Source organism: Physella acuta, unplaced genomic scaffold (assembly GCF_028476545.2).
Source record: "Physella acuta isolate Inbredline_101_S28 unplaced genomic scaffold, ASM2847654v3 ptg001590l, whole genome shotgun sequence".
Lineage (NCBI taxonomy): Eukaryota > Metazoa > Mollusca > Gastropoda > Physidae > Physella > Physella acuta.
Window position 1 is genome coordinate 22,501 of NW_026733104.1, and position 11,185 is coordinate 33,685.

The 11,185-nt window shown below is 49.5% G+C and overlaps 2 protein-coding genes across 2 annotated transcripts in view; both read right to left on the minus strand.

The window, feature by feature from the left end:
* The window catches only part of LOC131929069 (interferon alpha-inducible protein 27, mitochondrial), a 3,952-nt gene extending 3,935 nt beyond the window's left edge, over window positions 1-17 (minus strand). Inside the window, exon 1 of the mRNA XM_059285263.1 lies at window positions 1-17. This exon is cut by the window's left edge and continues 73 nt beyond it. The gene's annotated coding sequence lies outside the window, so the exon portion shown is untranslated.
* Window positions 18-7,548: 7,531 nt separating this feature from the next.
* LOC131929073 (uncharacterized) lies at window positions 7,549-10,946 on the minus strand. Its single transcript, XM_059285264.1, has 3 exons — window positions 10,858-10,946; window positions 9,522-9,685; window positions 7,549-8,062 (listed from the first exon to the last, which is right to left on the minus strand). The coding sequence occupies exons 2-3, from the start codon at window positions 9,670-9,672 to the stop codon at window positions 7,860-7,862; spliced, it is 354 nt and encodes a 117-aa protein (XP_059141247.1). The 5' UTR covers window positions 9,673-9,685; window positions 10,858-10,946; the 3' UTR covers window positions 7,549-7,859.
* Window positions 10,947-11,185: the final 239 nt, after the last annotated feature.

Consider the following 11,185-nt stretch of genomic DNA (forward strand, 5'->3'; position numbering starts at 1 on the left):
TAAATGACGTACTTCCGTTTTTTTTACCAATATGCATTTTGTGCTCTTATTCCTATTACGTCATTGCAATTTTTTATTTTTTATTTTTAGTAGTTGGATTTCTAGAAATAATAATTACTTTTAATACCGTAACTAAATAAAGAAGTAAGTCGTATTAATGAAAATCTTTGTGTATGTAATGATTTTGATTTTATGTTATTAAATGTAGAAGATTTATTAGTCGTTGTAACAACATGAATTCTTTGTTGTTGTGGGTTAGTTTTCACACAGAAATACAAGCAATAGTGGCAACTTCAAATGATGACTTTATTTACACTATATACAGTGAGAATGATAAATCCATGGTTATTCATGGTAAATCCATATTAGAAGATACTCAACAAGTACAGTCACAGTCACGACTCCAAGTCATGGAGACATCTTACATTCACTGCCACAGTTCAAGTCCCAAGTCCTAGCACACAACTCCCGTTCACCTTTCGCTCTCTCTTTTATTCACAACTTTCTCTCCCCTTACGTCAATGAGCGATCTCACCCAAAACACGGAAAAACACATGACGATCGCTCAGACAGTCCTTCCGCTAGCCAGGTACTCTTCATTCATGCAAAACACAATATAATAAAGATACATAATTATACAGTCTGTGACAGTCGTAATGAATGGTTGGTAGCCATTGTTGAAGAAATTAATGAGTGGAGTGTTAGGACAAGGGTAGAATGGAGTGGGGTGGTTGGTGGAGGTGGGAGTGGATGGTTGGTAGAGGTGGGAGTGGGGTGGTTGGTAGAGGTGGGTAGGAGTGGGGTGGTTGGTAGAGGTGGGTAGGAGTGGGGTGGTTGGTAGAGGTGGGTAGGAGTGGGGTGGTTGGTAGAGGTGGGTAGGAGTGGGGTGGTTGGTAGAGGTGGGAGTGGGGTGGTTGTTAGAGGTGGGAGTGGGGTGGTTGGTAGAGGTGGTAGGGGTGGTAGGGAGGTGGTGGTTGGTTGATGTGGGTAGGAGTGGGGTGGTTGGTAGAGGTGGGTAGGAGTGAGGTGGTTGGTAGAGGTGGGAGGGATTGGGGTGGTTGGTAGAGGTGGGAGTGGGGTGGTTGGTAGAGGTGGTAGGGGTGGTAGGGAGGTGGTGGTTGGTTGATGTGGGTAGGAGTGGGGTGGTTGGTAGAGGTGGGTAGGAGTGAGGTGGTTGGTAGAGGTGGGAGTGGGGTGGTTGGTAGACGTGGGAGGGATTGGGGTGGTTGGTAGAGGTGGGTAGGAGTGGGGTGGTTGGTAGAGGTGGGAGTGGGGTGGTTGGTAGAGGTGGGTAGGAGTGGGGTGGTTGGTAGAGGTGGGAGTGGGGTGGTTGGTAGAGGTGGGTAGGAGTGGGGGGGTTGGTAGAGGTGGGAGTGGGGTGGTTGGTAGAGGTGGGAGTGGGGTGGTTGGTAGAGGTGGTAGGGGTGGTAGGGAGGTGGTGGTTGGTTGATGTGGGTAGGAGTGGGGTGGTTGGTAGAGGTGGGTAGGAGTGGGGTGGTTGGTAGAGGTGGGTAGGAGTGGGGTGGTTGGTAGAGGTGGGTAGGAGTGGGGTGGTTGGTAGAGGTGGGAGTGGGGTGGTTGGTAGAGGTGGGTAGGAGTGGGGTGGTTGGTAGAGGTGGTAGGGGTGGTAGGGAGGTGGTGGTTGGTTGATGTGGGTAGGAGTGGGGTGGTTGGTAGAGGTGGGTAGGAGTGGGGTGGTTGGTAGAGGTGGGAGTGGGGTGGTTGGTAGAGGTGGTAGGGGTGGTAGGGAGGTGGTGGTTGGTTGATGTGGGTAGGAGTGGGGTGGTTGGTAGAGGTGGGTAGGAGTGGGGTGGTTGGTAGAGGTGGGAGTGGGGTGGTTGGTAGAGGTGGGAGGGATTGGGGTGGTTGGTAGAGGTGGGTAGGAGTGGGGTGGTTGGTAGAGGTGGGTAGGAGTGGGGGTGGTTGGTAGAGGTGGGTAGGAGTGGGGTGGTTGGTAGAGGTGGGAGTGGGGTGGTTGGTAGAGGTGGGAGGGATTGGGGTGGTTGGTAGAGGTGGGTAGGAGTGGGGTGGTTGGTAGAGGTGGGTAGGAGTGGGGTGGTTGGTAGACGTGGGAGGGATTGGGGTGGTTGGTAGAGGTGGGTAGGAGTGGGGTGGTTGGTAGAGGTGGGAGTGGGGTGGTTGGTAGACGTGGGAGGGATTGGGGTGGTTGGTAGAGGTGGGTAGGAGTGGGGTGGTTGGTAGAGGTGGGTAGGAGTGGGGTGGTTGGTAGAGGTGGGAGGGATTGGGGTGGTTGGTAGAGGTGGGTAGGAGTGGGGTGGTTGGTAGACGTGGGAGGGATTGGGGTGGTTGGTAGAGGTGGGTAGGAGTGGGGTGGTTGGTAGAGGTGGGTAGGAGTGGGGTGGTTGGTAGACGTGGGTAGGAGTGGGGTGGTTGGTAGAGGTGGGTAGGAGTGGGGTGGTTGGTAGAGGTGGGTAGGAGTGGGGTGGTTGGTAGAGGTGGGTAGGAGTGGGGTGGTTGGTAGAGGTGGGAAGAAGTGGGGTGGTTGGTAGAGGTGGGTAGGAGTGGGGTGGTTGGTAGAGGTGGGTAGGAGTGGGGTGGTTGGTAGAGGTGGGTAGGAGTGGGGTGGTTGGTAGAGGTGGGTAGGAGTGGGGTGGTTGGTAGAGGTGGGAGTGGGGTGGTTGGTAGAGGTGGGTAGGAGTGGGGTGGTTGGTAGAGGTGGGTAGGAGTGGGGTGGTTGGTAGAGGTGGGTAGGAGTGGGGTGGTTGGTAGACGTGGGAGGGATTGGGGTGGTTGGTAGAGGTGGGTAGGAGTGGGGTGGTTGGTAGAGGTGGGTAGGAGTGGGGTGGTTGGTAGAGGTGGGTAGGAGTGGGGTGGTTGGTAGAGGTGGGTAGGAGTGGGGTGGTTGGTAGAGGTGGGTAGGAGTGGGGTGGTTGGTAGAGGTGGGTAGGAGTGGGGTGGTTGGTAGAGGTGGGAGTGGGGTGGTTGGTAGAGGTGGGTAGGAGTGGGGTGGTTGGTAGAGGTGGGAGTGGGGTGGTTGGTAGAGGTGGGTAGGAGTGGGGTGGTTGGTAGAGGTGGGTAGGAGTGGGGTGGTTGGTAGAGGTGGGTAGGAGTGGGGTGGTTGGTAGAGGTGGGAGTGGGGTGGTTGGTAGAGGTGGGAGGGATTGGGGTGGTTGGTAGAGGTGGGTAGGAGTGGGGTGGTTGGTAGAGGTGGGTAGGAGTGGGGTGGTTGGTAGAGGTGGGAGTGGGGTGGTTGGTAGAGGTGGGAGGGATTGGGGTGGTTGGTAGAGGTGGGTAGGAGTGGGGTGGTTGGTAGAGGTGGGAGTGGGGTGGTTGGTAGAGGTGGGTAGGAGTGGGGTGGTTGGTAGAGGTGGGAGTGGGGTGGTTGGTAGACGTGGGAGGGATTGGGGTGGTTGGTAGAGGTGGGAGTGGGGTGGTTGGTAGAGGTGGGTAGGAGTGGGGTGGTTGGTAGAGGTGGGTAGGAGTGGGGTGGTTGGTAGAGGTGGGTAGGAGTGGGGTGGTTGGTAGAGGTGGGAGTGGGGTGGTTGGTAGAGGTGGGTAGGAGTGGGGTGGTTGGTAGAGGTGGGTAGGAGTGGGGTGGTTGGTAGAGGTGGGTAGGAGTGGGGTGGTTGGTAGAGGTGGGAGTGGGGTGGTTGGTAGAGGTGGGTAGGAGTGGGGTGGTTGGTAGACGTGGGAGGGATTGGGGTGGTTGGTAGAGGTGGGAGTGGGGTGGTTGGTAGAGGTGGGTAGGAGTGGGGTGGTTGGTAGAGGTGGGAGTGGGGTGGTTGGTAGAGGTGGGTAGGAGTGGGGTGGTTGGTAGAGGTGGGAGTGGGGTGGTTGGTAGAGGTGGGAGTGGGGTGGTTGGTAGAGGTGGGTAGGAGTGGGGTGGTTGGTAGAGGTGGGAGTGGGGTGGTTGGTAGAGGTGGGAGGGATTGGGGTGGTTGGTAGAGGTGGGTAGGAGTGGGGTGGTTGGTAGAGGTGGGAGGGATTGGGGTGGTTGGTAGAGGTGGGAGTGGGGTGGTTGGTAGAGGTGGGTAGGATTGGGGTGGTTGGTAGAGGTGGGAGTGGGGTGGTTGGTAGAGGTGTGAGGGACTGGGGTGGTTGGTAGAGGTGGGTAGGAGTGGGGTGGTTGGTAGAGGTGGGTAGGAGTGGGGTGGTTGGTAGAGGTGGGTAGGAGTGGGGTGGTTGGTAGACGTGGGAGGGATTGGGGTGGTTGGTAGAGGTGGGTAGGAGTGGGGTGGTTGGTAGAGGTGGGTAGGAGTGGGGTGGTTGGTAGAGGTGGGTAGGAGTGGGGTGGTTGGTAGAGGTGGGTAGGAGTGGGGTGGTTGGTAGAGGTGGGTAGGAGTGGGGTGGTTGGTAGAGGTGGGAGTGGGGTGGTTGGTAGAGGTGGGAGTGGGGTGGTTGGTAGAGGTGGTAGGGGTGGTAGGGAGGTGGTGGTTGGTTGATGTGGGTAGGAGTGGGGTGGTTGGTAGAGGTGGGTAGGAGTGGGGTGGTTGGTAGAGGTGGGTAGGAGTGGGGTGGTTGGTAGAGGTGGGTAGGAGTGGGGTGGTTGGTAGAGGTGGGAGTGGGGTGGTTGGTAGAGGTGGGTAGGAGTGGGGTGGTTGGTAGAGGTGGGTAGGAGTGGGGTGGTTGGTAGAGGTGGGTAGGAGTGGGGTGGTTGGTAGAGGTGGGTAGGAGTGGGGTGGTTGGTAGAGGTGGGTAGGAGTGGGGTGGTTGGTAGAGGTGGTAGGGGTGGTTGGTAGAGGTGGTAGGGGTGGTAGGGAGGTGGTGGTTGGTTGATGTGGGTAGGAGTGGGGTGGTTGGTAGAGGTGGGAGGGATTGGGGTGGTTGGTAGAGGTGGGTAGGAGTGGGGTGGTTGGTAGAGGTGGGAGTGGGGTGGTTGGTAGAGGTGGGTAGGAGTGGGGTGGTTGGTAGAGGTGGGAGTGGGGTGGTTGGTAGAGGTGGGTAGGAGTGGGGTGGTTGGTAGAGGTGGGAGTGGGGTGGTTGGTTGATGTGGGTAGGAGTGGGGTGGTTGGTAGAGGTGGGTAGGAGTGGGGTGGTTGGTAGACGTGGGAGGGATTGGGGTGGTTGGTAGAGGTGGGTAGGAGTGGGGTGGTTGGTAGAGGTGGGAGTGGGGTGGTTGGTAGAGGTGGGTAGGAGTGGGGTGGTTGGTAGAGGTGGGAGTGGGGTGGTTGGTAGAGGTGGGTAGGAGTGGGGTGGTTGGTAGAGGTGGGTAGGAGTGGGGTGGTTGGTAGAGGTGGGTAGGAGTGGGGTGGTTGGTAGAGGTGGGTAGGAGTGGGGTGGTTGGTAGAGGTGGGAGTGGGGTGGTTGGTAGAGGTGGGAGTGGGGTGGTTGGTAGAGGTGGTAGGGTTGGTAGGGAGGTGGTGGTTGGTTGATGTGGGTAGGAGTGGGGTGGTTGGTAGAGGTGGGTAGGAGTGGGGTGGTTGGTAGAGGTGGGAGGGATTGGGGTGGTTGGTAGAGGTGGGAGTGGGGTGGTTGGTAGAGGTGGTAGGGGTGGTAGGGAGGTGGTGGTTGGTTGATGTGGGTAGGAGTGGGGTGGTTGGTAGAGGTGGGTAGGAGTGGGGTGGTTGGTAGAGGTGGGTAGGAGTGGGGTGGTTGGTAGAGGTGGGAGTGGGGTGGTTGGTAGAGGTGGTAGGGGTGGTAGGGAGGTGGTGGTTGGTTGATGTGGGTAGGAGTGGGGTGGTTGGTAGAGGTGGGGTAGGAGTGGGGTGGTTGGTAGAGGTGGGTAGGAGTGGGGGTGGTTGGTAGAGGTGGGAGTGGGGTGGTTGGTAGAGGTGGTAGGGGTGGTAGGGAGGTGGTGGTTGGTTGATGTGGGTAGGAGTGGGGTGGTTGGTAGAGGTGGGTAGGAGTGGGGTGGTTGGTAGAGGTGGGTAGGAGTGGGGTGGTTGGTAGAGGTGGGAGTGGGGTGGTTGGTAGAGGTGGTAGGGGTGGTAGGGAGGTGGTGGTTGGTTGATGTGGGTAGGAGTGGGGTGGTTGGTAGAAGTGGGTGTGGAGTGTTTGGTAGAGGTGGTAGGGGTGGTAGGGAGGGGGTGGTTGGTTGAGGTGGGTAGGAGTGGGGTGGTTTGGTAGAGGTGGTAGGGATTTGGGTGGTTGGTAGAGGTGGGAGTGGGGTGGTTGGTAGAGGTGGTAGGGGTGGTAGGGAGGGGGTGGTTGGTTGAGGTGGGTAGGAGTGGGGTGGTTGGTAGAGGTGTTAGAGGTGTGAGGGACTGGGGTGGTTGGTAGAGGTGGGTGGGAGTGGGGTGGTTGGTAGAGGTGGGTAGGAGTGGGGTGGTTGGTAGAGGTGTTAGAGGTGTGAGGGACTGGGGTGGTTGGTAGAGGTGGGTGGGAGTGGGGGGGTTGGTAGAGGTGGGAGTGCGGCGGTTGGTAGAGGTGGGTGTGGGGTGGTTGGTAGAGTTGGTAGAGGTGGTAGAGATGGGGGTGGTTGGTTGAGGTGGGTAGAGGTGGGAGTGGGGTGGTTGGTAGAGGTGGGAGTGGGGTGGTTGGTAGAGGTGGGGGTGTGGTGGTTGGTAGAGGTGGGAGTGGGGTGGTTGGTAGAGGTTGGAGTGGGTTGGTTGGTAGAGGTGGGGGTGTGGTGGTTGGTAGAGGTGGGTGGGAGTGGGGTGATTGGTAGAGGTGGAAAGGCGTACGGTGGTTGGTATAGGTGGTTGGGGAGTGAGGTAGTTAATAGAGTTGGGTGGGGAGTGGGGTGGTTGGGGGGGGGGGAGGTAGCATGGAGGTAGGGTGTGCTTTGGTAATTGTGTTGGAGGATATTTCCTTCACTATCATACAGTTAAAAACGAACACACTTACCTGACCGTGAGTATTACAATCAGTGGCACGACTCACTAGAAAACCTACATTCAGATATTCTATCTTGGGTAAAGAATATCTCCGGTTAAACTGTTCAGTTGATGTGTAAACTAATAAATTATGTATGAGACAGTCATTCATGTACTGTTTCATTCATATCCTATTTGATTACCTCTGTTACAAATCATGCTAACCTGAAGGTCTCGAGTTCTGATCCCAGGCTCAAGTGTGTAGGACATTCAGCTCTAATGAGGTACCTGACCCACGTTAAAGAGAAACTAAGGCGGCTGAGCAAAGTGCTGACCACAGTATCTTACTATATGCCGTGGTCGTTAAAACAGGTGAACTCTACTTTATCTGCCCCATGTGTCTTGGGTACGAACGGGAAAATATAATGATGATGATGATGATGATGATGATGATGATGATGATGATGAAGATGATGATAATGATGATGATGATGATGATGATGATGATGATGATGATAATGATGATGATGATAATGATGATTATGGTGAATAGATGATGATGGTGATGATGGTGATGATGGTGATGATGATGATGATGATGATGATGATGATGATGATGATAATGATAATGATGAACATGATGATAATGATGATAATGATGATGGTGATGATGATGATGATGATGATGATATCAAAACATGCATCGAGGTTTATTCTTCCGTGCTTTCTGTGTAATTACAAACAATTTTTATAACAATTTAAAAACAATATTAATAGTAATAACAAAATAATTGTAAGCAAGACTAGATACAGTTCTTTTTTTAAATATATTTCTTGAATCATGTTTAAAATATAAACAGATATGTCATACTTTTACATCTGAAGTTATGTTTCTCAAAAAAAAAATGGAATTGATGAATACTTGAAATTATGGAATGGCATGAAACAAACACCCCAGCTATGTCCACTAGAACTGTTGCTTTATGTTTTTATCTTAATGAAATTTTTTTTTTTGGGGACGATTTAATTATTTAAATAAAAAAATATTTTTATAACAACACTACCAGTTAAAAAAATACACGTCAGTTAAGTTTGTTCAAAAATCATAATGAGTTATAAACTTAAAAAAAAAAATACAGTTAATCAATATCGGACGATGAAACCAAGCATAAACTGCACCAACAAGGCAGTACATGACGCAACGGCCGCACTAATGAGCCTGCCTTTCAGCTTGATTCTCCCTTTCTGACCTATGGACTGTAGGGTCGCCAGCACGCCAAGACCAACGTTGTACCTGGCACAGAGTGAGTACAGGCTCGATGCCAGAGTACCACTGGATATTCCTTCTGAAATTAAAATTTAATTTTTTTTTTGATTTTTACAAAGAATTAAAAATTTAAAAAAAAATTCTGCCTAAGGATCGTCGTGTAAATAAAAATTTAAAAAAATTTAATTTAAAAAAAAAATTTTTTTTAGCCTAAGCATCATTGTGTACAAGTACTATTGTCGGATGGTAGTTTTCAGATTCTAATATACGTCGAAAAGGAACGGCGTGGTTGAATTGTAGAGCATACGACTGCTAACTTGAAAGTTTCGAGTTCGAATCCGTGTTCAAGTCCGATCAAGCGTACCTGAGTCTACCCAGCTAGGTGAAGTAAAGGCGGCTGGGCAACACTATCCTTTTATCTGTCGGGGGTGACAGAAACAGGTGAACTCTACTTCACCTGCCGCGCGTCAGACTTGAAAAGGGTTATTTACCTAGGGAGTCTAGAGGGAAGTTGTAGACGCTAAAGCATACGTCATTTTTACAATACGTGTGTAGGTCTGTGTGTGTGTGTTTGTTTGGGTCTGTTTTTATATGGATGTTAAAGATTCCTTTTTTTAAACCTAACGATCCATTGGGCAGATGAAGTGGAGATCATATGTTTCTTGACCTCGGCATATGAAGGGATAATGTGGTCAGCACTATGCCCAGCCGCCTTTATTTTCCCTAACGTGAGTTAGGTACCCATCAGAGCTGGGTGGACTCAGAGACGTTCCACTAACTTGAACCCGGATTCGAACTCGAAACTATCGGGTTAGCAATCTAGCGCTCCACCGCTAGGCCAGGCCGTCCATTTTATATGTATGTGTCTGTGTTTCTGTTTCTTGTGTGTCTGTTTTTATATGTGTGTGTCTGTGTTTAAATGTATGTGTGTGTTTGTGTTTCTTGTGTGTCTGTTTTTACATGCATGTGTCTGTGACTAAATCGAATGTGTGTGTGTATGTGCGTAAACACGATAACTAGAGCCTGTGTTTATATTTATGTGCCTGTGTTTATATATGTATGTGTCTGAGTGTCAAAACGAGACCTATTTGAGTGCCATTTTAGTTCGATGGATGAAATGTTATGTATAGAGTATTTAGACCACTGGTTTCCAATCCCAATGAAATTTCTGGGCGGTGGTGGTGGGGGTGTGGTGGTGTGGGGTGGGGGGTTGCGTGTCGCCAACTTGTAGACTAAACCAAACGAAAACAATATGTTCTTAATTGTATGGGTGTCGCAGGTCTCTTGGTTTCTTTTATAAACTAAAGGGTCCCCACCACAAAAACGCTTGTAGGATTTTTAAGCGATTTCTGATATTTCCAGTTTATCACAAACATTAACAATGTAGTAATGTTATAGCATGTTCTATAAGGCAGTATCGTTAAAAAAAACTTTCTGAATCAATGCGTTTTTCATGCTAGTCTTAGTTTTAAACGAAGTGTGTAGTATTAGCAGTCTTGTTTTTAATATGAAACGCTTTGATTAACATAAATACTTACCTTTAGTGAAGCCGATATAATTTAGAAATCTTTGCCCATCTTTTGTGAACCAATATTGTGTTGCAACTCCAGTAACCACGACTAAGGGATTTAACCAGCCCAGTATAAGTAGAAAAATATAGAGGAAAACTTTTATTTGCCAAAGTTCCATATTCTCTGAGGATCTGTGAAACATGAGTTTAGATTAGATGTTGGAAACAAATTTTGATATATAATCGTCAACATGCATTGAACAATATAATAGACGCTCAACGGGCTTATATCAGTTTCTACATTGGAATCGTTTATACACTCATCAATGCGTCCATGAGTACTTGCGTCTATCCATCCATCCGTCCATCCGTCCACCCGTTCATTCCTTCTATTCGCCATTCCATCCATTCATCCATCAGTCCATCAGTCCATCCGTCCATCCGTTCATCCGCCCATCCGCCCATCCGTCCATCCGTCCATCCGTCCATCCGTCCATCCATCCATCCATCCATCCATCCATCCATCCATCCATCCATCCATCCATCCATCCATCCAACCATCCATCCATCCATCCATCCATCCATCCATCCATCCATCCATCCATCCATCCATCCATCCATCCACCAATCCACCCACCCACCCACCCATCAATCTACCCACACACCAGTTAACCCATCAACTTGACATAACTAAACTCTGATCTAAACTCAACTATTGTTAAGATTATTTCGACTAACCCGACCTTTACAACAACAGTTCAGTTGTTTGACTAACAACATCTTTACAACATTTTAGTTGTTTGACTAACACCATCTTTACAATAACAATTCAGTTATATGACTTACACCATCTTTACAACAACAATTTAGTTGTTTGACTAACACCGCCTTTACAACAACAATTCAGTTGTTTAACTAACACCACCTTTACAACAACAATTCAGTTGTTTGACTAACACCATCTTTACAACAACAATTCAGTTGTTTGACTAACACCATCTTTACAACAATTTAGTTGTTTGACTAACACCATCTTTACAATAACAATTCAGTTGTTTGACTAACACCATCTTTACAACAACAATTCAGTTATATGACTTACACCATCTTTACAACAACAATTTAGTTGTTTGACTAACACCGCCTTTATAACAACAAATCAGTTGTTTGACTAACACCACCTTTACATTAATTTAGTTGTTTGACTAACACCGCCTTTACAACAACAAATCAGTTGTTTGACTAACACCACCTTTACAACAACAATTCAGTTGTTTGACTAACACTACCTTTACAACAATTCAGTTGTTTTACTAACACCACCTTTACTACATTAATTCGGTTGTTTGACTACAAAGACTTACCACAGCTGGGGTGTTTGAAATGGAATAGAGATGAAATCCTCCTTTCTTGATGAAAACAGACTTAAAAGTGACGATACTTCCTTTCACACGATGTGTTTACATTTTTTGATGACGTCATTTATATATTTTGTGATTATTTTGTTTAAACAGTGGATGTTGTGGATTAGGGTTAGTTGCTGCCTAAGCGGTAGACAGCTAAGCTACTTACCCTAAAGTCTCGAGTTCGAATTTAGGTTCAAGTCAATGTCGCTGAGTCAACTCAGCTCTTATGGGTACCTAACTCATGTTAGGGAAATTAGAAGCGGCTGGGCAAAGTGATAGCTACACT

What these genes read in the sequence shown, in the direction of transcription:
- LOC131929073 (XM_059285264.1), bottom strand. Translation starts at nt 9,672, where the DNA reads ATGGAACTTTGGCAAATAAAAGTTTTCCTCTATATTTTTCTACTTATA. An exon ending in TTATATCGGCTTCACTAAAG is followed by an intron (nt 8,063 to 9,521) that starts GTAAGTATTTAT and finishes TTTTAATTTCAG; the next exon opens with AAGGAATATCCAGTGGTACT.